Below are 25908 nucleotides of genomic sequence, written 5' to 3' on the forward strand. Positions count from 1 at the left end.
ATTTTGAACAATAGGTACTATCAGTTACTATTCCGCCAGCACACGGAGAACACCTGGCACACCTTTCGACGGCGTTCATCCATAGCTGTCGGCCGCCTCGCTGCCCACGCCCTCCTTCAACCTCTACCCCGCCAGCCTTCGCGCTCACGACTGTCACTCTCCGAAAAAGAAAGGAGTGCGTTGTTCGCTGCCTCATTAATATTTTCATAATCACTTTATGCAATTTCTTTTTACCTATCGCTGATATTCATTGCATCTTGCAGGGATCGCTTTAATTCTAATATTGCAAAAAGCAATTTTATATAATGGAAAGTATTGTCCTTGTATATGCGTGGCTTGCATGTCGTCATGGCTTGTGAATCATCACAGGCCATCCAATGACGGTGACGCAGCGCATCGTCACGTGTGCGTCGCCTGTAAATTGTCCAATGAGGAAAGCCCAAGGTGACGTAGCGCGCAGTGATATTGGGCTCTTAGGTGAGGGTGATGTGGACCTGCTTTCAGTGACGACGTCGTTGTACTTTGACGTGGTTCCTACGTTTCTGCCAATTTGCCCACTCGGGTTGCGGCAAACTTGGTGACGAGAAATACGTAACTGGTAAGTGCTCTGCGTCGCCCCTCTTACAATAACAGTCGGGCGTGATGTCTTTCGTGTGGTGGTGGCATTTTTTGATTGCCAGTTTAGAAATTAGCCAAATTTTTGACCCCTGCTTTTTGGGAAAATGTGTGGATACAGTCTGGAACGGTATCGCTGCAAATATGGCAGGCTGCCAGGGCTGCAATCGCGCTGAATTTAGACGCGTGTGTATCCGTTAGGCCTAACTGTACATCGCGGCTGGTTCGATCACGGAACTGCGAACCTATGCTTCCCGATTGGCGTTCTAACCCCCTTCTAGCCCGCTTAGGTGTCCGAATCGATGGATCTGCTCTGCCGTATTCGAAGCGTCGAGTCTGCGGCTGTCCGAAATGGTGTGGCGCAGACCTCGCCTTGTAGTTTGTGTTTCAAGTTGCTTGTGAAACCGTGTCGCCCGATGGTCTGGCATTCGATTTCATTTATTAGCGACTTTAATGATTGCTTTCTTGCGTGTGAGATAGCGTCTGGGTGGTTTTCCTTTTTTTTTCTTCTTTTTTGTGATTGTGCGCCTCATTAATTTGTTGCTCCTTTAGCTGAGAGGCGTAGGTGTTCTGCGGTCGTCATTTGTGCGGGGATCTCTCGTCTTTATGCGTGCGAGGTGTGGTGCGTGTTCGAGCAGCTGACTCGCTTCCTGGAATAAAACGTTACCGTATTCATTGCTGTGCTGCGCGTGGTATAAGGAAGCGGCCATGGGAGGTATTGCGCCGCGCTACCGCGCACCTGGGCTTGCAGCGGCCTTGAGCCAAATTGGTTTTGCAACGTGGCTGCGGAACTGCTTGGCGCGTAAGCCATTTTGAGGCTCTCGTGTAGATTGAGCTTAGTAGCAGCTACGAGTTTTGATCGAAGATGTTCTGTGTCAGTAGATAAGAAAGCTGTTGGCACCCGCGCTTACGTCCGTTCTATGGTCCCATTCAATAGGAATCGGCACTGTTCTGAACCGACTAAACGCGCTGCGTTTTCCTTGGGAGAAACCAGGCACTTTCGAAAACCGAGGTCATCGATATTGCTGTAAAAAAAAAAAAACGCTGATGGGATGTCGCATATGGATGCGCTTTAGCGCGCATTCTGCCAACGTGGAGTCGATAAAAATGTCGCGTGCGTCATCACATGACGTCAGTGCGGTTACGTCACGCACTTACGTAAACCGTTGTTCGGCTACATGGCCTCTGCCCATGCGGGCGGACCGTGCGCGGTAGGATCTCTTGAAGCGATTATTAAACACTGGTTGAAAACATTTCTTTCTTGCTATTCTGCTGTTTTACCTCTCACAGCATACGTTTTATACACTTTGAAACCGTACATTTGAAAAAAGAAAAAAATCGACTACCCGAATTATATTTATGAACCAAAAAGTGATGCATTAAAAATCCTAATCTGGAGAGGTGTGATTGTTGAAACACTTGCAGGCACACAATTTTGGACGAATGCTATTTACACAGCTCATAGATTGCACATCACATGAAACTGGATAGCAGTTGACTGTTTGTACAACACAAGTCTGGATAATAGTCTATAAATAGGAATGGGGGAAGTAATGTCGCAGTCAATTATATCCTTTTAAAGCATTCAACATGCTGCCAGGCTCAGCAACCAACAGAATTCTCTCATGGCTGTGCCTTACATCCAGCTCGGGCATCCACGGAAAGTTTAAAACATTTGACGGCTAATCTGTGAATCGGAAAATGTTTCACGAAAACTTGCTTTCACGTGTGTGGAAGAGTGGTCTTGTTAACATCTGGGTTTGGCCAAGGCCTGGGAAAGATCATAACCCTGGTTATGAATATGTAGACCAACAAGAACGATCACAACCATTGTGGTATCACGCACTGAAGTGGTGATGTGTTCAAGAGCACATGTTGCCAGTGATCTTTGTTGTAACGATCTGAAAGGGTGCGTGAGTTATCGTTGTGGACCTCTGTGTGGCCTCATTACCCCCCTTCTTGCTGCGATTTGAGAATTGATGCTTATGTTAGAAGCTGTTAGGCTTTATAAGCTGACTATGTCCCATTTGAGTCTTATATAAAAGCTCAGCAGGTGAATAAATGAGCATTTTTACGTTTTCTGATGGAAATAAACATTTCATAGACTTGGCTCTTTTGCATTCATTTCAAGTTGCAGATGTATGTTGATGTTTGAATGTGTCAACTGTGGCTGATATTGCCGATTTAATTACAAGCAAGGCATTTTTTTTCTTTTTTTGTGAAGAGCACAAGAAAATGCACATGTATGCACTTGCATAAACACCCTCGAAAGGACATCCCTTTTCACATTTGTGGGAAAAAGGAGACTCCTTATTGGGTGTTTCGGTGCATGTATGAAAGTGTGCTTTCTTGCACTCTTAAGCTGTTAGCAAGATGGAATACTAACCAGCTACAACTTCTAAGGCAGTGCAGAGTGCATGAAGTGTCAAGAGGGGGGGCATCCTGTTGAGGGTGCATAAATACACACTGTTCTGATAGTGTGCCCATACAGTTGCTTTCCTTTTCCATTATGTTAGTCCACTTATTGGTTTTGAAGAAGAATGAGTGAATTTTGTGTACACTGACTGGTGATGTTTCCTACTTTTCCCTAAATATATAGCTCTAATGAAACTAGAAACAGCAATAAAGTAAATATTATTGGTTAGCTTGGCAATATGTGGCATTCAGGAGTCGGAAAAGAGTGCAAATGAAATTTAAGCTGTTTATGGTGGCAAAACTAAAGTTACAGCCCCACTTCCCCAAAAATCTGCTGTGTTTCCTGTGGCACATCTTCGACTAATGACAACGATACTGAATATCGAAGAGCATGTGCTTAATGTGCACTACTATGGCCAAGATTTCTGGTGTTTGTTGTAGTAAGGGGATTTGGCTGGCTTGTCTGTTCATTTTCAATTGCTTTTTCTTTTTATGGAAGAAAGTACATGAATTTGGTTGGAACGTACACTTGCACTTACTGTAAATGCAGAGTTACTTTGTGTGCTGGGCTTCTGCAATGTCGTTTAGTGGACCTAGGCATTAGTTGTACTGTGGCAGTGTTCTGTGTTGTGGCCTCGTCAGGTGTGCCTGGTCTCTTGCACAGCTTGCTGCACTGCCCTGCGGCTGCTGCTACTCTTGAAGGTTCAGCGGGCATTCTGAGCGGGGCTCGGTCATGGGAGCGGTTTGCCGGGGGGTGGTTGGTGGTGTGCGCCCGCTGTGGCTGCCGGGTGGCGTGTGCTGTGTTGTCGTGGCTGGCCAGCGCTGACCCCGCTTGCATGGCGTAGATGGAAGTGCTGATGGAAGAAGGAGCGACCGTGGTGACCAGCAGCGCGCCCGTCTCGCGTGCCAGCAGCACGACCACGGCAGCACGCTCCAGCCCGGCTCCCAGTGCGGTAGTGGTCACCTCTGCCCAAGGGCGCACCAACGGCACTGTGGTGTTTGCCTCACCGGCACAGGTCAAGCAGCTCAACGTGAGTTGGTTCTGCACTGTGGCTGCCACAAGACGCCGCTATCCCTGGAAAAACATTTGTTGCATCATGCTTTGCCTGCACTTCTCTGCTTGCCACACTGCATTGCGCAACGTGCAACTTTGATACTGCTCCTGGAGAAAGCTGCACGAAGACTTGATGCAGCTTTTATGTAACAGAACTGGAAAGTCCAGTGAAAGCAGCCACTGAAAGTTGCGATTATAAAGTTGTCCACGGTGTTTGTAAACACCGAAAATGTCTTAAACAGCAGAACAAGGGCGTCTTCTCATGTGGCTGCAACTCTTGCTTTCAAGCCTGGCTTTATGGCTTTTGCATGAACCAGGAAATGGACCAACTTACAAAGCATGCATTTGCAAGCTTTAGCCTGCTGTGCATGACTAATGGCGAAGCCAAGCACGTGACTGCCAACATTGCAGCAAGCTTGAGGTGCTACCTGTGCTAGTAGAGTTCCAGCTGTGCTTCTTTGGGGATGACGTTGCCTGTGTGCATGACCAGCACTTTCCATTTGATGGAGGATGTACAGCTGCTGGACGAGAGAGAGACAGATAATTTAATAGAAATGCAGAGAGGAAGGCCTGAGCTAGCATGCTTTGGCCTGCTACTCTGCACAGGGGAAAAAAGAAAGGGGACAAAAAAGAGTGATGAAAAATGATGATGAGCGCAGGAAGTAGGGATGCACATATCACTAACACAGTGGTTTCCTTAAAGCCTTGCGTCTAGCCCGGTGATGTTCAAGTAGTCCGTCCAGAGCAGCCCTTGTAGCTATTGTTACTACTGTACGGTCATGCATTGCGGACAAAATAGTACTTTCAGGCAATGTTTGCCTGCTAACGTCGAAGCCAGCATCTTTCGCTGTGATGCGCAGAGAGGGCAGTCGCGAAACAGATGTTCGAAAGTCTCAGACACTTGGCAGCGTTCACAGTTTGGGCTGTCCGCACAGCCGATAAGGTGCAGGCGAATCTGGTGAAGCATGAGCAATCACTGATTGCAATACAGATGGTTATTTTTGGAGTTTCTCAAAATGGGGGTCTGCGCTGCATTTTCTTGGCACCTTGCTGCAGGATGGGATTGTTTTATTTTGTCAGGTGGTTAGGTGGAGACCCTTTTTTCTCATATAGATACAGTGATCGAAGCAGGAATTGTCGAGGAATATCCTTTTATTTTCTAAACACTATCTCTGTCTAATGTTGTCGAATTGACAGACATTGTTGGTGTGGAAATTGAGTAATATTAAGACAGTGTCGTGAACTCTGCTGGGGTTTTCATTAAGGATGAGGCATCTCAGTACGGCAACCAGCCACTCTGCCACTAGTCAATAGGCTTCAAAATTTACATTGATGCTACGTGCACTCTTGTAACATAATAGCGTTTTGATTGTTACCAGGTAGTTTCATATCTACTTTTTTTTAAGGACTACAAAAGACTAGCTCGAGTGCAAAAATTCTTAAAGCGTACAACAGCAGTATTCATTCATTGATGAGGTCACAGGGTTTGCATAGGCATGTTGCTCCGCATTGAATTCTTCTTGGAGCGACAAGGGCCACTCGGCGTTACTCCAAGGGCTTCTCCCTAAAGCGCACTGCATGCCAATGTGAGCCACCCCTTGCTTCGAGATTGCCCCAGGTGGTCGACAGGATCTTGTGTTGAGCACAATGAAGACACAGATGGCGCCCATCTATCATGAGCATGCAGCTGTTGTGGAGGTGGTGGAAACCCCTGCGGTGCGTGCATGTTATTGCTGGCTGCAAAGTGTATTTCATTCCTACGGCTTTCCGCCTTTTGAGCTGTAGACCCCTACTTTTGAGAGCCACATACCACGTCTTTGTGTTCATTGGTCTGTACATTGTCCATTCTTCTTTTCTCTCTCTCTCTCTCTTTTCCTTATTTTTTTCCCAATCAGCTGTCCACGATGGCAAGTATAGACCATATTATCTTTGGTTAACGCATGCCGCCATCTTGGAAACTCTCGCTGTTGCATGTGTGTACACTTTGCACATTGGCGAAATAGCAAATGTGTGTGCACGATGGATTTGCTGATTGAAACTTTTTAACTTAATAAGCTTGTGAAGTACGAGACGTGATTCCTGGAAATAATTTGCTACTGACTGGCTGCAACGTGGCATATCTAGCATTGCAGCTAAATGTCATTGTGTTAACAATGGCGGCACACATTAGGCATCGTGGTTGAAGAAAGCTGCGGCATCAAGAGCCGGAGAGTGGCAGCACTCTTGCGAATAGATTTGTGGCCAGCATTGCCTATGCATTTGTCTATGCAGCTGGGAGTTGGCTTTCCTTTCTGTCTCTTCTTTTTATTTTTGATCAATTGAAAGGCTTGCATGAACGTGCGTGATGTGCTTTCTTTTCGGCTCATTTTCTTTGCCTGCCTTAGCTGAAAGGTTAGCAGGCTTGAGCTGTATCGCTGTAAAGCTATAGCCAGTCACCTTCAAATATGGACAACATGTTTAACATGTTTGTTTCAGTAAAATGCTCATCTGGCATTCAGTACAGCGCATTGGCATGGCACCCTCTCAGATCCTGCTTGTCAGGTTCATAGACTAGCTCTCAGATTTAGATGCTACTGTGCAGTTGCACTGCCAGTCTGATTTGACCTACCTCAAGCAGCATTCGCATAATTTATTTCTAAAGCCTGCTGCACTATGAATGCCTTACAGGACGAGGGCTATTGCAACTTGCGAAAGAACAAAGCCATGCTAGTACAGAACAGGACAATGATATGGAAAAGAATGGGGCACATGCAACACGGCACCATTGTTAAAATGTGGTAAACCATAACGATGGGAAACCTGTACGGCACTCGCAACATTCTATGCCATCTGGAAGCTTGTTTCACTTCGAAGTAGTGTTAGGAAATATTCACCTGAAGGTTTGTTCAGAATATCCACACTAAGTTTTTTCTGTATGTTTGTATAATGTGAAGAATTTGCAAGGAACTTGTGACACATTCAACAGAGTGCTATACAGCAGATAAGCTTGTGCCTTAGGTCCTTTGTTAGTAAACAATTTGAGTGCTGTAGTATTTATTACAGTGATAGCTTCCACCTCTTGGCTCAATGCACAGACCTGTCGTCGTTAAATATTGGCATTCTTGATGTCAAAAGCTTGGATAGGAAAGCCACTTCTTGCTTATGTATATGGTTGTGATATTCTACTGCTGCCACTAGATTCATGCTTTCGACTTATACAGTGTTGTTCACAGGAGCTAACCAAAATGAGGCCTTGTATTTGTTTTGCCCTTAAAGCATACCTGTTTTGATTTTATTCGAATTATTCTTTGTATGTAAAAATAAGAATTGTGGCACTACGATTAAGACTTAGAGATTGACTCCAACCAAGTAAGGAAATTTAACTAGCTCGACGTTTCGGAGCCAATTCGGCTCCTTCTTCAGGGGGTATTCTTCGGAGGTGGCAGTGTGCCGCTTTTAAAAGTTCCATCGTAAGAAAGGAGAGAAAGGGGGAGGGGAGAGAGCGTAAGGTGGGGAGACACTTGGCAGGGCACCTATTCTTGACAGACGAAAGAGGTGGTGGGGAGGGGGGGGGGCTGCGGCGTCGTTGGTCAGCTCAGTTTACCGATGCTGGGGGCCCTTGACTCGCGGGAATGCGTTGACGAGGGCTGGGGGGGGGGGGGGGGGGGGTGTGGACGAGATGTTTTGGTGTTGGTGACCTAGAGCGGGGGGGGGGGGGGGGTCCTTTCTTCCCTTCGTCGCATCTGCAAGGCCATGAACATACAAAGAAGGAAGGATGCCCTTCACGCGGTTTATATTACCCGCCGTTTTCTGAATGTGCCATGACTCCAGTAGGTAGCCTTTTTCGCCAGTTCGTCTCTGTTTGAAGGATTTGGGTTTCTTGGAAAAGGGGGGGGGGGATCTTGTGGTCGGCGTCTTCGAAATGTTCGGCGACGGCGCTGCGTATTCGGTTGAATGTTCTGACGGCATTTTCATGTTGTCTGATTCTTTCTTTTAGATTTTTGGTTTCCCCGATGTACAACGCCTGACAGTCGGCACAGCTGAATTTATAGACGCCTTTAGCTTTTTCATTTGGTGGACGATCTTTTGGTTTAGGAATGAGGATATTAAAAGTGTTCATCGGTTTGTGCGCGACTTTGAGGCCTTCTTTTTTCAATACTCGGCTGAGAGCTTCGCTGGTATTTTTGACGTATGGGATGGACACCCCGCTCTAGGTCACCAACACCGCTCTAGGTCACCAACACCAAAACATCTCCCCCCTCCCCCCCCCAGCGCTCGTAAATGCATTTTCGCGAGTAAAGGGCCCCCAGCATCGGTCAACCCAGTCGACCAGCGACGCCGCAGCCCCTCCCCCCCCCCCTCCTACCACCTCTTTCGTCTGTCAAGAACAGGTGCCCTGCCAAGTGTCTCCCCACCTTACGCTCTCTCCCCTCCCCCTTACTCTCCTTTCTTATGATGGACCTTTTAAAAGCGGCACACCGCCACCTCCGAAGAAAACCCCCTGAAGAAGGAGCCGATTTGGCTCCGAAACGTCGGGCTAGTAAAATTTCCTTATTTGGTCGGAGTCAATCTCTAAGTCTTAGTCAATTTTCCCAACCAGACAGGTAATTTTGTCGAAATGTTTAACCTGGCACTAGGAAAGCACGTAAAGAAAGGGTAGTAGAAAATTGCAGCCAGCAGTCTTCCAACCTGGCAAAGCTACCTCACTTGCATGCATTCAGTCAATAGCTGTGTCATGCAGGTGCTTAATGCAACCTTGAACAGCAGTGTCTTGCAACAGTGACACTGTCGTTCACGAGGAAAGGCAAGCCTGGCGGGCATGACATTCTAGGGTTGTTTTCTTGGTTGTGTTACAGACTATGCCACTTTCTGTGTACCTTGATTTGCCAAACCTATTGAAGGGGATCGGACTAAAGGAAGTTATGGGTTAGCATACCTTCCATCAAGCTTTATTTTCACATAGACGCTGCCACATTTGTTGCCATGAAATACCGCCATGAAATACCGGCAACAGAGAATGGGGATTGTAAATACTGTTGTAAGGTGTTGAGGGGCGACAGAGGATAAGCTGGTGTAATGGGATTTGAAAATTTTCAGACATAGGATGGAGTTGTTTGACACTAGACACTTTAATTGGCAACTGAAGATCACTAGGAGAAGTCTTCATCCTGCGGTGAACATAAAATAGGTTGACGATGATGGTTGTAATATATGCTGAAGGAAACTTGAAAGCAGAGCAATATTATTAGCAGCAGAAAACTAGAAAACAACATTATACAGGGTGATACAAAAATAACTTCCCAACTTTGGGTCCATCTTTCAGAAGTTCAAAATGAAAGAGGGCTTTGAAGCACTTATGAGTAGGAAGACGGACTCTCAATGTTTATTCATAAGCTTAACTTGCTACATGTGAGCTCTGTTGCCGTGCACATGTTCAGCCAATAATTCATTTCTGCCTGCATGTACGGCAGATATCCCAGCTTACGCTGGTCGCTGCTGTTGTGATTTGCCTCTTGTGCAGTCGAACTTCAATATTGCAAGCCTGTGCTTGGCAAAATCCACAATCTAACAAACTTAATTTCGTGATGTTTGATTCATTGACCACAAAATATTCTGCAATTTAGCAAAGTTTGTGAGTTTGCAGGAAGCTGCTGCGAAAATTTCAACTGGGTGTCTTTCGTTTGCATGTTACTTTAAGTCTCTGTTCATGATAAACGTCTGATTGCCTAGCACTAATCTACCTGGCTAGCTTAACTTATTCTTATCTTTAGTGCCCCTTTCATGCAGAAAAGCAAAGCCAAAAAAAGATGGGCTGACCAACAGTGAGACTCCCTTCCGTGATTGTTGGTTGAAAGTATGGCCCTCTTGATGTGTCCTGTTGCATTTTTTGTCGTCCATTCCCATGCAGGTGGTTCCATCAGCCACAACACAGGCACTGGCAGTGCAACAGCCAGGTGGAGGTGTGTCCATAGTGCACGTTTCTATCCCTAACCAGCCCATGCACGTACAGTCAGTGATACAGCCCAACCAGCAGTCGGTGATCCAGGCCGCTGGAGGGGCAGCTGCCCTGCAGACAGTAAGTGGACTTGGTGTGAGTGCTCTTCCATTTTTTAACCCTTGATACTTGATACAACGTTCATTTGTATGTGCGTGGTGTACAGTAGTGTTAGCAATCCCTTGTGCGAGTCCCTCCCCAGAACATTCCTTAGGAAACCATGTGTTCACCAGTGCAACAAGATGGAAAATTTCGCACATTGGTATGCATCCAACTTGCCATGGTCAAGTGGATGGGCAGCAGACAAGGCTGAACATGAGGAGTGCCAGAATCATTTGTGTTCTTCCTGGGCTTGTGTGCTGTTCATCCAGATGACCAGGAAAATGCACCAAGAGGTAAACGCTTTGTCAGGGAGTAATTGCTACTTAAGCCGCATTATTTACCCACCCTTCCTGACTTGCTTTCTTTACTGTTTGTTTAATTAGCGTAATGTGTTTTCTTCTTATGCTAAATTCGCTGACAATAGGTATGGCCAGTTGCATAGCTAGTGGGTGGCACATCGGGCAAGTGCCCTACCCCTCCACATTTTATGCTAATGAGCACCCCCCTCCCCCCCCCCCCCCCCCAAAAAAAAAAAATTGCGCTACCCCAACTAAACTGCTGGTTTAAACAAAAGTTTGTTCCTCCTCCTCCTACACCACTGGGTATGACTTTTAACGACTTTTGAGTGGACATGTCTTGCTTGTCTCTGTGCATGCTTGTGTGTGTGTGTGTGTGTGTGTGTGTGTGTGTGTGTGTGTGTGTGTGTGTGTGTGTGTGCGCGCGCGCGCGCACATTGGAAATAAAATTTTGTTGCAGAACTTGCGCAGCTGGCTCCACATCAAAATGTGTTATGTAAATGACATTCCGTCCCCTACTGCTCATGTTTTCATGCCGCGCCAGGAAGTGTAGCTGGTAGAAACATTTCCTCCCAGCTGGCATTTGTAGGCTGCGGGCAATCTCAGTTCACACCTTCTTTCTGTGCTTGTTTTAGTGGATGCTAGGCAAGGATTTATAGTAAAATTAAGAGCGTAAAAAAGGACACAGGCAAGACAACAAACAACACTAATGAGCGTTATTAAGCTAGCCAAGGAGCTCCTGAACACAACTGGTGGTAAAGCCACTTATGTTAGCCCCTGACTGGCTTGTCAGGTTTAGTTAGGCTTGAGCACCTTGCGACAAAGAATTTTAGAGCTTTAAGTGTCGCAGTTTTTTTCCCACCCACATGCATTGACTCCCCAATGTGCTGTGTTTGCGTATTTTCTTACATTTTAAACTTCAGCTCAGTGGGTGTTCGTCTTGTGTTGTTTAAATCTGCTGCACATTTTGAAGTGCAATGTAACCTGCACACTTGCTCTAACACTTTAATCAGCCTTTCTGTATTATTTTTTTTCTTTGTCTTATTCTTATCTCATAAATAACCCTCGTCTTATTTTTTTCTTCTGTGTTGTGTGGTTGTGATCTGTGATGGTGCAGCCACTGTCGTTTGTGCATTCACCAGGCATTCTACGTGCCCCCATGTCATATACGTTGTTGGAAGTAACACTCGACTACGCAGTAACATAGATGGCTCTGAAATTAGTTACCTTGGCAGGCTAATGTTCACTTCTGAACCAATGGTATGAAAAAGTAATTGACCGAAACCACCCTCCAGCCACCATCACTGCCATCTTCAGTGCCAGAAACTTCAAAGAAGCTATCACCAATCATCTCCACTCCTCCCTCTAATGCCTTCTGGTCCTGACAGTATAGAAAATAAAATAAGATAAAGCTTGTACATGGCATTTGTCCTTGTGCCCCCTTTCATACTTTCCATCAAGGGTCACCTCTTGCGAGATATGTTTTCCATTAGTTTCTTAGGGTTGCTTCTTTCTTAATTGCTCGTTAAAAGCACTTCGTGTTTTTTTCGCTGCCATCATTACCTAAATATTTTCTCTAGTGTCCCTTCCATAATCATAAGGACTTGGTACTGTCTCAGTGCATTTTACAGCAGCCTAATAAAGAAAGTCATTTACTTCTCATTTACAAGTCCTTTACTGTCACATAAGTTATACGAAAAGTGTTGATGGTTTTTGTATGCTCTTAGTGACATGTTACTCAGGTTTGCTTAGTCGCTTACTTCAAGACATGACCTTCCATCTTATGAGTTCATTCCTGAGAGTTGCTCGCTTAGATCTTATATAATTTCACCCCATGCTGCAGTATCGCTATCTCCATGTGCTTTGGAAACAGAGTGTAGATGTGATCTTTATAAGATACTCTACATGCCCTATGTCATTTGGAATTTAGTGTACAAGCACCTCATGTCCATTTCGTTATGCTATATTGGATGGGACATACTAGGTGCAACAGTAGTTTTGTAGAGTGTCTAGGTATGGTCTTTCCGCATCGCACATCGCATCGTAAAAAAATTGGCAATTGTAAAAGTCTTGGCTATTGTCATGGGAGTACTTCATGGCCTCCGTGGTGCAAGTTGCCAACTTCACTTTGCATGAAAGCAGGCACTCGAATGCTTGCAGAGACATGTCTTCTTTTCCTATTACTGTTACCTCTGTGAACCACAGTGTGGGTGCTAGTTCGTGTTTAGCTGTGGTTGTTTCCATTCTGTTGCGAGATTTTCTAGATGCAGTTTGCGGATTTGCCCAATCAATCTGATGACTTCTGAAAGCGTCTCTTAGTTTGTAGTCAGTGAATGTGTTGTGTGCTTCCTTGGGCAAGTCTGTTCGGAAGCACTGCTTGCGATCACTTGGATTGAGCTGACATGGGTTTAGACTGTGACACGCGGTCAACTTAGCCGTCTTCGCAGAAGTCTGGGCTGAGTAGTGCAAAGGAGCGTTGGGGCTGCCGTGCCATTGCTGCTGCTGCCGCCACTGCTCTTGCTCCAAGTGGGGGGGCCCCCCTTTTTTTCTGCTTGCTTCTTTCCAGTTGGGCAAGAATGTCATTTTGGTAAATAAGGGCTCAGTGATCCACAGTGCCGACGGTGATGCTGGCGTCCACCCTGTCCAGGTAACACCGCCTGGACTTGCAAATATGCGCTTCGGTCATCCTAATGCTGCCCGGAGCTTCTCTTCTGCTTGCACTGCACACATTTCCTTAGTCATTTTATTTCTTTGCTTGTGCGAGCATTGTGTGAACGCTGGTGCAATGCTTGAATTTGGTCAACCGGTGGCCCTTGCTTACGAGGCATGTTTACGAGGCAATTCACGATCAGGCATGTCTGCCATATGCTTCGTGAAGATTTTTTTTTTTCTGTTCAGTATATAGTGGATATGCTGGTTCTATTCATTCTGTTTAATGTAGAGACACCAAATTTTTATTGCTGGGGAAATAGGGGAGGAATGCTGACATACATTTGCAGGAAACTGGGAGCTTAGGCAAAAGAAATTTGAGGCTCTGTTTCCTTTGATTGAGGACACATGTGATGGCATAAATGTGGGACTCTTGTTTCTTGAGCCCCTTGGCACAATCACAGGACAAATAAACTGAAGCTGCTGTGTCGGCTGAGAAAAACCATCAATTTCAGTGGCCGTGAATATGTGTTACATCTTTGTCTTGCAAAATATTTGGGAAGTGAAGTTACGGGGTCTTGCAGTGTACTGGAATTCAAGTTACAAGTCGTGTAATGATTGTTAGGACACACCATAACATCATTCTCACTTGAGCACATCAAGATAAAGCATCAGATTTGCACAGACTTGTCTATTTTAAATGTGGGGCAGCCAACTTCATGTTTCGATGTGAAGAAGATGTAGAAGAGCACACTGTTGGGAACAAAGTGCCCAGGAAGCGCGAGCATTGGCCGAATGGCATCACTGCGCTATCTGCCGGCATCGGCCACGCTATCATCTGCGCTTGAGACTGTCGGAAAGCTTGTACGCGACCTACGCTGTCCGGCGATCTCGAGCACAGGTGATAGTGCAGCTGATCCTGGTAGATAGCGCAGCAATGCAGTTCGGTAGTGCTGGCACGTCCTGGGAACTCTTGTCCCCGATAGTACCAGCTGCTATATTTTGTTAGCCTGAAAGGAGAGAGCTGCTGTTTTGGGTGTGGCTATATAGATACCTGAACCTGTCCCTCTGCACATTGGTTTTGAAGAGGTGTGTTCGACTGTGTTCGTAGTGATAGTATTACATTAGAAACCCAAAATCAATTTTCTCTCAAAAGCAAATGCAACAGATTCTCAGCTCATCCGGTGACTGGATATGCCAGTGTGGTCAGTATTTAGTGTGACACTGTTTCCATCTATCAAAAAAATAAAAAAATAAAAAAAATACCACACAGTGGCTTAGGCCCAACATTAACTAGGCTTCCGGCTAAGGCAAGCTGTCTGCCAGGCATGTTCAGAATGTAAGGCACCAGGGAAAGAATATGTAGGCTTCAGCAGGACAGGGAGCACACTTGTTCCAAATGCTATGTCTTGGCCAACATAGGCAGTGCAATTATCTTTATCCAAAATGTGAGAAGGGTGGTGTGTATTTTTGCAGGACAGGTTGGTTATGAGTATGTACTGCTGAAATACCAAATAGCAGGCTTTAGCTACTGCGCTTCTAACCATGCAGTGAAGACTGCCCTTGTGGTTTGTAATATGACGAGGATACATTTGGCAATAAGGCACATCTGTGTTTCACAGCTGAGCAACTGCGAAAATTCCTGAGGTGTAGGGTCCAATCATTGATAAGCAAGAGTTACATAAAACACTGGGCAGTAAAAGGTGAAAGTAGCAGGCTGCAGTTGGTGGCAAAATTTACATAAAGAAAACTGGCTCCTTGGAGCTGAAAAACAATGCTAATCTGGTGTCTCTACTGCTTCATTAAAGAGCTGCACTGCTGGTGCTAGATTTCTTTTTGTATAGCCCCCCCCCCCCCCCCCCCCTCCTTCCCTGTCTGCTTTTGCACCCACCAGCTTGCAAGTGCTTATGATAATCTGTCCTTGCTGTAGACTGCAGATTGTAGGAGCTGCCTCTTGCACAAGCCATGAGCAAATTTAAGTGGACCGTGCACTTAACCTGCACAACTGATAAAGACCAGCATAAGAACATGACAATTATTTGTAGAATGTGGTGTATCCATTCTTTGATATTGGTGTGGTTACTTGTTATCGAAGCATTACCTTGGTCAGTTAAACCCAATGCGTAATCACCAATTTGAAGGAAGTCAAAACAGTAGCTCTGCATAGGCTATGTGCAGAAGAAGTGAGTGGCTGAGTTACCACTTTTATTTGGTGCAACTGCAGGTCCTATGCAAGAAGTGGCATTGCTTTATGTGGTGTGATGGTGCTTGCAGGCTTGCTATAATATCTGCATAGTTCCATAGTGGCAGAAGGGTACAGAGGTTTTGTTTTGGGTTCAATAACATGTTTTCTGATCATTTGCGCTGCATGTGTGCCATGAATTGCACTTTGTTTGTTTTATGAGTTGAGCATGCCTGTGTGTGTGTGCTTGCGTGTGGCTGCAGCTAACAACACTAACCTAGCTGTGTGTAGCATGCGAGCAACATGTAGTGCAAGCTTGTGGACTTCAATGCTTTGCTTGTTTTATTACTCTAGGATTTGCTGGTAATGTGTCGCATAGGATATTTGACAAGCCAGTAGGCATGAGAAGTGGAATTCTACAAGCACTGTGCATTGATATGCATGCAGTATCACTGCTTTCAGTCAAGATAGTTATCTTGTAGCTGGTACCTCATTATGTTCACTTGACATTTTTTTGCATCAGTGGTGAACTTCATAAAGGTAGACAAAAATGCATGATTATACAGAGGCAGGTTTTTTGTGGGGCATATATGTAGCTTCTACCCAGGGCTTTACCTTGATTCTCACTTTTGTGCAGACGACCTCTGAGCAGGACAGCCTAACTGACGATGCACTGGTTGCATCAAGGCCCTTGACAAATGCAAACACCTGACAGCACTCTCTCCTAGTATGCTTTCCATCGTCAGCTGTCTGCACAACCTTTCTTTAGCTGAGAGTTGCACAAGTGGCAATCTTACATTAAGGACATTAAGGCCAAGATATGTGTCACAGTGGAATAGAGCAGAGGAGTAGAAAGTTTTAATGATGACTATTGCTCGCAATTAAACAATGCAATTAAAAAGTAATTTTTGCAGCTGTATATTCCTCACCACTGCATAAGCCCACTTTCTTCAGGCATCTTCCATTGTAGCAGTTCGAAAGTGCCACTTTTAAGACAGCACTCCATTGCATGATTTTGGAGGCCGTATAATTTAATTGCTGCGTTGGCTGGCTGATGCCCAGTACTTCGATGCTTGTCATTGTTAGTGAACTGGCTCACCTACTGCAGTTATTTTGAACAATGATGCTGTGCTCCTCGAGGATAGTCTCTCCAGAGAGTGAAATTGGGAAACTGTCCTCTCAGTAACCTGTGTAGGCAATTTTCACACCTTCTGGGAGGTTTAATGATTAATTCTGTAAGATAGAATTCTGCAAGTGAGAATAAATTCTCATTTGGGTCGCACACTAACAGCATATTTCAAGAGCTGGCTGAGCAATAAGCATTCTGTGCTATGGAAAAACAAAATTTTGTTGACACAGTGTGTTGACATTGCAGTTTGCATAATCTGTGTGCCTCTGTGACAGTCACCCTTAGAAAAATAGGATGTAAGGTTCTTGTTTCAAATCTTGTTGTTCATCTATAGCATCACAGGTGTCCAAACTCTTCCAATTCACTGGTACGTAAAGTACCAACTAAGGAATCCTAGGTGATGTAATATTATCCTGGCAGAAACCTGCTCTCACACTGACCAAATTGAAACCAAATTTGAGACCACACCGGATGCAAGTTGTCATTACCCTTGTGTATGAGCAATTGTCTATTTCACTCTGCACCTTTAAGTTGCCCATTAACAGTAGCATGGTTAGCTTATTCACTTTTTTTATCTGACCAGCTCTTCTGGGCGTCCATTCAGGAATAACTGCAGCTAAGAAACAATCATTGGCCCCCTCTCACTGCGTTGCATTGTGTCTTGTTGCGCATTAGGCATCTTCAGTAATGAACTCATGTCAGGCTGCAAAGACCGGGGCACAGTGGGGACAGGTGAAGAGCGATAAAACGCCTCATTTCAATTTGCACTTTGTAGCACTAATTACCCTTTGTGATATTAGTTGATGGTGGGCTGGGAGGACCTGCAGTGTGAGCACCCCGCTTGTCTTTACAGTTGATTCCGGCGAGCAAGTTGGATGCCTCTGGAGAGGCAGCTGTGCTGACAGCGGAAGACGATTCCAAGAAGCGGCGAGAAATACTGGCACGGAGGCCCTCGTACCGCAAGATCCTAAACGAGCTTTCGTCTACCGAGGCACAGGGTGCGGTAGCGTCACTCACGGCTGATTCGAAAGACGACGACGACGACCCTGACACCATCACAGTGGCTGGCACTCAGTACCACACCACGGCTGGGCTGCTGAAAGGTGGGAAGCCTCCAACGAGCAATCCAAATGTAAACTGAATATTTTGCTTGCATGCATGGACCTTTAGTTTCTCATTAGTTTGTGAATACTGTTGCTACCTGCCACTGTGGCTCAGTGGCTATAGTGCTCTGCTGCCGAGCACAAGGTTGCTGGCTTGATTCCCTGACCCGGTGACTACATCATAATGGAGGCAGAATGCAAGAATGCGTTTGTTGTGTGGGGTCTCATACGTGCTCTTGGGACAAAGGAACGACAACACAGTAGTGCAAACAATCAAAAGGGCATTTATTGCACCTTTCATACACTAATGCATGCTAGCCGAATTACTACCCGTAGAACATTCACATGGGCGCGCAACAAATCAAGGAAGTCCGACTCACTGCGACCGGATAGCGAGCGAATATGTTCGCTCCATGCTATGACACCAACGCCTAGTCGTTCACGTGTACGGTCACGCGAACAGTGGTGCGTTCAAACGATCCGTGTTCGTCCGGTGCCCTGCTCCCAGCCACGCGAGACGGTCTCGCGAAGCGTGGATCGGCGCACGTGCGGAACGTCCGCATCGCTCACCGATCCCAACCCCAAGAGGAAGCGCCTTCGACCTTTCGCTCCCAAGTCAACCCGCCGTTCGGTGGCGTTAGCATCGCGACACTCGCGCCTTCTCTCGCAATGCGCCGCAACTCCGCCGCCGTAAAGCTACGCGGCGAATCCGTATTACGGGAGCCATGCGGGGAAAACAACATCAGGGGACGCGTGAGAGTCGCGCATCGCCACAGTTAACTTGAATTTTGACACCCTGTAGTTCTTTAATTAAAGTACACCCAAAGACCTCCACTACAGCGTCTATCATAGCCCTCTGTGCAGCTGTAATTAAATGTAATTAAATTTGCAGTGCTGTTGGTCATTTACTCTTTCTGGTTCGGTATGTATATATGCATGCATGCTATGTTGAGCAATCTCTTGATGACTGGTTGTGAAGAGTAAAATATCCAAAACAAGCTTTTTTGTTCATGGGATAGGTGCTTCTTTTCTGTTTCATGACTGATGTTTCCCCAGTACTCGTAACGTATTGAACAAATTTCTCATAATTAAGAATTTGTTAATCTATATTGATGCAATATTCGAAGCTTCTTTTGATGCGGAAACATCAAATGGCCCATTGAGTGAAAAAGCCAACAATGTCTGTAACAGCGAAACTTCCCATTGGCGGTGATGCCATGTCACGAGTGCGCCTCATGTGCTCGTGACGCTGGCTCGCTCTTGCTGGCTTGGGCCTCGACGGAGCAGTGCGGGTGAAAGGGGACACCTGCTGCTGTGGTATTGCGTGAGGGGAGAAGGCATTGCCACGACGCTGCATCACCCTCGCTCTTGGAAGCCTGTGTTATCCGCGCGTTCCTTGTTCGCGCAAGCTCTTGTCTGCATTCAAACTGCGCCTTGGTAAGGCCAAATTTAAAACGTGCCAAGTGTCTCAATGGGCTCGCTTGCCCGCAAGGAGTTCATAACTCGAAGGACCGCTCAGCAGCGTTCAGTTAGACATTAATGCTTTTGCATTCACAACTCGTAAGAAGTGCTTAGGTGTTCTCGGATTTTTTTTTTTTTTTTTTCTTTCACCTTGATTAGCACTGAAGGTATGCACAGTTTGCCTCAAAATCGTGTCAGTAGTCGCTTGTTATCTCCATAGAAGGTCCACCTTCGCCAAAGTCGTTTTGATGACTAATGGACATTGTCATTTCATTTCCTAAAGAAAGCATTTTGAAACTCTCATCATTCCCATTCATTATTATCTTATGAGGATGCCATGTAGTAGCCAAAATTTTTGTAGATTGAGAGGCCCCTAACATATTCAATTCGGCAGAAAGTAGCAGAATCTGGCCAAAAGCTCCTGCTTTCAATGAAAAGGTATTAAACTTGCATTTGTTTCAGGACAAGATTACTCCTTCTCTCTTGTCTTTGCATGAATGAAGTTACAAGGTGATGTGTTATCCGAGCACTTACCCACTGCGGTGCCTTAGTGGCTATGGCTTTGTGCACCTAAGCAAGGGGCACAGGAAGAAGCCCGCATTTCACTCGGGGTGAAATGCAAGAACTCCTGTGTGCCGTGCATTAGGTGCATGTTAAAGAACCCCAGGTGATCAAAATTAGTCTGGAATCCCCCACTACAGCGTGCCTCATAATCAAGTTGTGGTTTTGGCATACAACACCTAGTACACACACACGCACACACACTTATTTAAAATCTGAACACTTAAATGCGGTTTCTTGCGTCGTGTAAAGAGGTCTCAAGTTTTGGTGGTGGTTCTGCTTGCAGTGGTCCCAGCCTCAGCCATACAGCTGGCAGCTGTGACACAAGAGGGCAGCCTGCAGGGTCTCCAGACGCTGACCATGACCAACGCTGGCTCGGGCGCAGCTGCTGGCACCATTGTCCAGTATGCCCAAGGACAAGATGGACAGTTCTTTGTGCCAGGTTAGAACCGTTTCCTCGCTGTTCATATGTGTCTCTCTTCCCCCTTTGTCCTCATCTAAGTTGGCGCTATTTATTATTTCACTAATATAAACGAACTGGTCCAGCAACACATTTTTTTTTTTTTTCATCTCTGTGCAACACTCAGCTCATGGGTAGCAATGTGATTAAAGACTAAATATGCACATGTTGAAACTGTAGTGAAGGCCTGCAAGAAAGCAAGGTTGATAGCACCGTCAGCTGCACTGAAAAGCTTGTAAGAGACCTAGGGCATTGATATTTGCCATCTTGTTCCTCCTACTTGCAAGCATAGTCTACTTTAATGAAAAGGCAACACTTTAATGGAAACTTGGAAATTTCCCTCGTTTTCATTCCTCTCTTTCCGTGTGCCGACTAGCAAGCCATAGCTCAGCACATCTGTATGCTGCTTTTGGCTTGTTCTCACATAGGACTCGCTATCACTCTGTCTTAGTGGCACAGATATGATAGCGGAGATTAATTGGGGCCGGACATTGCTTTGCAGTGACAGTGTCTGCTGCTGACCTGCAAGCTTACCAGATCCGGACGACGGGCAGCGGTGGCTCATCACAGGCGCTGGCGCAAAGTGTGGTCATGGCACCTGCGGCCAGTCTGCAGACCCAGCAGTCACTCGCCGAGGAAGCCTCCCGCAAGCGGGAACTGCGCCTACTCAAGAACAGGTATGCAACCACGATTGCTGAACTGCATAGTACAGTCGAACCCAGGTATTTCGAACCCAAATATTATGAAATATTTGTATATCGAACAGCTGTAAAATCCCCTTGAACATCCCATGCAAATGCATAGGGCTGGTGCACACGTATATAGAAAGCACATTCACCAGCACATTCGATATATCAAATGCGGCACCACGCCGAAGACCTCAAAGTGTTATTTGTGCACTTTCAGGTCTTCTAGTACCTGGAGGTGGCGAAGGGAATGTACAGTCGGTTGAGCTGTGTGGGTCGTGTGTGCAGGCAGTTGAGCCCCGTAGTGCTGTTCGGCTAGCCCACGTGCTACCTCGATCGTCAACTTCCTTTTTTCTGATTTTCGTGGCGTCATCCTGTGGGTTGAGTGCCTATTCGCAACTTCAGTTTCCGCAAGCGATAGGCACTGCAAGTGTAAAGAAAAGAATCAATTTGGGCATTGCAATGAACTAACTTGAAAGTGATCCAGCAATTTTTCTTGCGGGTAAATAAAGTGTGCTTGCTTTTTCTTTCTGAGTGGTGCGCAGTAACTTAGCAGCCCTCGGACACATCAATCGGTAAGCCGCCGTTTGCCTCAGGGCTTATTATTTTATATATCGAATTATCTATATATCGCACTTTTTTGTGATCCCCTTCAGATTCAATATATCTGGGTTTGACTGTATGACACTTGGCCTAGCGCCACCCGACGCGGCATCTGGCTTGGCCAGCGAGCGGTTGCCAAATGAAAAAGCGAGTGCAAGTGAAGCCGCCGATGCTGCCCCTTTGCCTGCTGCCTAGTATTTTTGAAGTCGAGATTTTGAGATATCCGGAGTCCGGGCGGAAAAATATAATGGGTGAAAAAAACATGGGCAGCTTGCACTAGTGGTGCAAGGAGTAAACAGCAGAGCGGGTGATCGACCTAACTTCTTCCAGGTTTTACTAGGCTTGGCTAAGTTTTACTAGGAAATGCTAAGTGTTGTATTCTGAATTGGCTCGCCGCTGACGCGTAGATTCTTGCTTGGCTGTGCGACGCGCTTCAAGATGAGCGGCTTCTTCTTCGGGTGTCCATATCTTCTTTGGTCGTCCCTTGTCAAGGCTACATGTACACATGTACTCAACACAGAGTCAACTTGTGTGCCTGGAGCTGCCGCCGTCGCGGCGGCTCCAAGCTTTATTTCCCTGGTGACGTCACGGCCAAGCTGCACCTCCACACTTGCCGGGGCGTGGCTGGTCGAAACCTGCCGAGCCGCCGCCAGAGGCACCTGCTGCAGTCACGGACACTGCGCGCGTTCGGCGCGAACACGGGGAAACGGGGAAATGCGGACGATGTCGGCAGCAGCTCTACGCGTTGCCTCGTTGGTGCTGCTACAATTTCTCTCTCTCGCTCTCATTTTCTCTTCTCTCTCTCGAGCATAGCGCGCATGCTCTCCTTCCCGCTCCTTAACGTCCCATGTCAAGGCAACATGTGCGTGGCACGGAGAGGAGGCGAAGCACACGCCGCTTCTCGAGGTGGTTGCTAGGCAATGTGCGATGATGTCGTTGTTCAGTGAGGTTTTTTGTACACGCGTTACGGACTGACGGTCTGCTTAAACAGCTCCACTGTTAAAACGTGTGGGCTGACACCATGGCCAGAAAAAATGTTAAAACTTCACCAATATTTCGAGATATCAGAGTTCGAGTTAATAAGGGTTTAGTGCATCTTGTTATGGGGATAAAACTCAGCACCACGCTCATTTCAGGCGATCGCTCTGCCAAACGAGCATTCCAAGAGGCTAGTATGTGGTAGCACTATGGTGGATCTATCAGCAACGCAAACACTTTCCTAATAACTAACTATTGCTCGGTTTGTCTGGACAAACCAGTGCAATATTAAACTAAATACTGCAACAAGAACAATGTTACGTGGAGGAAGGAAAAAGCCGAGGATAGGCCCTGACATCGCTCTCCATGAAACATTCCTGGATGAGCCATGTTGAACTAGCTCATAGGGTAGCTCTTCCTCTTTGCCTATCCTTTCTCATCTCTGAGCTGAGCTCACCCGCACGACACTGATCAGCATCACATCAAATGGAGTAACCAGCTCCCTTATCAAAGGACATTAAGCCTAAGATAATACAATTTGCACCATACATTTTGCAATGCACCTGGGATTGTTGGGCCAATGTACTGCAAGTGCCTCTTCACTGCAGTAGTGCAGCTGTTAATAGGCAAAGGAAATCTCTACAGTTATATTAACGAGCTTTACCTCTGCAGCTGGACCTTCAATTGCGTCCCAGAGACAAATCTAACACCTCTACACCGGTCGTTGTCGGGATAAGGGGGGTGCAAGATTTCCAGACCGTGAACGAAGCTAAAGCCCCCGAAAATTTCTGCAATCTTACTAGATACAATAGCCCGTTGGCTTACGCCCGTCGACCCCCTCCACCCCCCCCCCCCCCCCAAACCGCTCCTGGCTACGCCAGTTGTGCACCCACATGCCCGTACTAGAGCAATGACTGTCGTTGTGCATGTGTTCAGTGTAACAGTGAAAGCGAGATAGTTGGCAAAGCTGCAGCACCGTCGGAACGCTGCTTTTTCGTGTTGCAGTTGAGGAAAAGGAGAAGGAAAGGTTCTGATTGGCACAGCTCACGCCCCCCCTCTCTCTGCGCTGTTGGTGGAATGCGCAAGTCCTGTCCACTGGACGGGCTTCTCAAGATTCTGTACTTTTGTTAGTTTGCTCTTCGCACTAAGTGGAGACTGCCGAGCACAGGCTTTGAGTATTCTGGTTTAAAATGTATGCATTTGGGTAAGGATCCTGTGACACTTCAATTAAAGTGATCATTCGAATAGAGAAACTTCATTTTAATGAGGGTTTACTGTATGTTATTTGCTTGCAGTGTTTTATTTTATACTTATTCCTGCTATATATCACCTGTGACTGCAAAACTTTCTGGAGAGAGAGAGATCAGTGTGCAAGGAAAGTAGATGTGTACTGATGCGGTGCATTCTTGCAGGGATGCCGCGAAGGAGTGCCGGCGAAAGAAGAAGGAATACATCAAGTGCCTGGAGAACAGGGTCGCTGTCCTTGAAAACCAAAACAAGGCGCTCATCGACGAACTCAAGTCGCTCAAGGAGCTGTATTGTCAAAAGAATGAATGAGCCACGTTTCATCGGGACATTGCCACTTCCAGTCTTCTGGCCATCGTGTGCACAGTCATCCAGTCTTCAGGCCATCGTGTGCACAGTCATGGGACAGACTGCCATGGAGTGCATGCAGACACGAACTGCCGCACAGTGCAGTTGCTCCGTGTACCAGGACCAGTTCATCACAAGGGTCGTTAATTGTTTTGCCCTGACAAATTGGTGCACAGGGCCTGCTGGAGTTATCATTATTCTCATCTCTTTTGTGAGCATTCACAGTTTTCCCTGCTGCTCTGTGGAGCTGCACCCATCTCATTGTCACTACGTTGACTGTACATATTATCATGCGTGTGTTCATGTCTCGGTCTCCGAGCAAGGGGTGAAAAGTGCAGGTGCAGCATGGCAGCCCATCATTTTTCCATCTGCTGCTGCGGTTTCATCATCAAATGCTGTAGAAAAGGAAGTGTTAACTGCAGGTGTTGTCATTGTGTCCGCTACATGCAGACATCTGCGATTGTACATATGTGAATTCTTGTCACCTTTCCCATCCCCCATTTTCTTTTTTTTTTCTTCATTACATATGTATATTAAAGTTAAACGATAGCCTGTGCTGGCTTGGTTCACCCACAGGCCCTTTTTTTGGTCTTTTGTTTGTGCTAAGTGAGCACATTCTGAAATATTTTGTTACGTTATGTAAAAATTGCATTTTTAAATCCGCACATTGTTCGGTTTGTGTGTGCCCCCAAGTTATCGCTGCGGGACGCACATTTGCTTTTTGTTAAAGAGATCTCAGTTGTTGAGCTGTGCCTTGAGCTATTTTGTAACCCAGCAAAAAATAAAAGGGTTCAACACAACAATGTTGTTGAGTGTATTTATTGTGCTTGCAAGCAGCTGCATTGCTGCACCAAGAGAACGTTCACAGAGCAGGCTTTGAGCTCTTGCTGACATTATTCCAGGCACTCTTACAGTTGGAATCTCACTTGTATAGAGTGGTCAATTGGTCCAGTTTGTAGCCATCTTTTGCAAAAAAAAAAAAAAAATGCACAGGTCATTGTCGCAATGAGACCAAGCATACTCGGTAAAAGTGGAACCTAGCCGCTGCCGCGAGGCAGCCATCTGCGGACGCTTGTGCAGTCTGCAGCCGGCCACTTGACAAAAGTACTTGGGAGCTGTGGCGGAACTGCATCCCATTTTCTTTTTGCAGCTCAGTAAGCGATGGTTGCAAAAGCCAAAATTTTGCTGGCCAGCTAAAGGTCAAACATTAAGGTAGCGTTAAAATAAAATGAGCGGCATTGTTTAATAAAAGCCACGCATGTTTAAAAAGGTTAAAGCACAACATCGCTGACGCCCTGTAGTACACAACACACGCAGACGGTCAGCGCTTCTTCCTCCGCACTTTGTCCAGTTCATACTTGACCTTGCGCATGTCCTCTCCCAGTTCGGCCTTTTGCACCTCGATGTACTTCTGGGCCTTGTTCCTGGCGCGGGCCTTCTCGAGGTTGAGGAAGTCCAGCGCTGTAATGTCTTCCGCTTTCTTGCCCAAGCGAACGAAGGCACAGTTCGCCGAGCGCGAGTGTTCTTTGAATGGGTCGTCATTCGGCTCCCAGCCGTCCAGCTCCTTGAGGCAAACGTAGCATCGAGCAAGGTCGGGCTCGTTATCTGTAGGGCAATGATAAAAACCGGCGGCGGCCATCCGCGCCGGCGTGCACATGCAGTCGCCAGTTAGCGGCCAGTGCTTGAAACTAGCCACTCGGTTTTCGACGTGGTGCATGTCCCTGTCCGTTTGGGCCAGCAGCACCGACTTCAGGGAAAGGTCGGCGGACGGCTTTGTTGTCTTGACCATGATGTCGAGTTGCCCGGGAAGCGCCAGCCTCAAACCGTGTTCCTGGACTTCGCTCGGCACAGCACCACTTTTCGAAAAGGGCGGGTTTGAAAACACGGTTACAAAACGCTCGCGCTCATGCACGCGCTCTTCAAACGCGGACCAGTGCCATGTTTTCAAATTCATCACAAGGCGCGCGAAGCCGCCCTGGTGGAACCGTTTGGCATTCAGTATTACACCGTTGCGCATCGACAAACAACTGCCGTAATGTTTCATTCA

General features: G+C 46.5%; 2 protein-coding genes across 7 annotated transcripts; one reads left to right on the top strand and one right to left on the bottom strand.

Moving 5' to 3' along the window:
- The first annotated feature begins 466 nt into the window (after positions 1-466).
- Positions 467-24664, top strand: LOC119441995 (cyclic AMP-dependent transcription factor ATF-1-like). 6 transcript variants are annotated; one of them, XM_037706686.2, is made up of 8 exons: positions 467-598; positions 3876-4061; positions 9972-10154; positions 13023-13103; positions 17270-17519; positions 19828-19983; positions 20504-20678; positions 23681-24664. In XM_037706686.2, the coding sequence occupies exons 2-8, from the start codon at positions 3876-3878 to the stop codon at positions 23823-23825; spliced, it is 1176 nt and encodes a 391-aa protein (XP_037562614.1). In that variant the 5' UTR covers positions 467-598; the 3' UTR covers positions 23826-24664. The 6 variants fall into 6 exon arrangements, with proteins under 6 accessions (XP_037562614.1, XP_037562616.1, XP_049517757.1 ...); XM_037706688.2 differs by having other exon boundaries at positions 503-598; positions 3695-4061; XM_049661800.1 differs by lacking the exon at positions 467-598 and adding an exon at positions 621-969.
- On the bottom strand, positions 24665-25846 carry LOC119441998 (baculoviral IAP repeat-containing protein 5). The gene has a single exon (XM_037706693.2). The coding sequence runs from the start codon at positions 25813-25815 to the stop codon at positions 25183-25185; it is 633 nt and encodes a 210-aa protein (XP_037562621.1). The 5' UTR covers positions 25816-25846; the 3' UTR covers positions 24665-25182.
- Positions 25847-25908: the final 62 nt, after the last annotated feature.

This window comes from Dermacentor silvarum, chromosome 2, assembly GCF_013339745.2.
Source record: "Dermacentor silvarum isolate Dsil-2018 chromosome 2, BIME_Dsil_1.4, whole genome shotgun sequence".
In the NCBI taxonomy this organism is placed as follows: Eukaryota; Metazoa; Arthropoda; class Arachnida; order Ixodida; family Ixodidae; genus Dermacentor; species Dermacentor silvarum.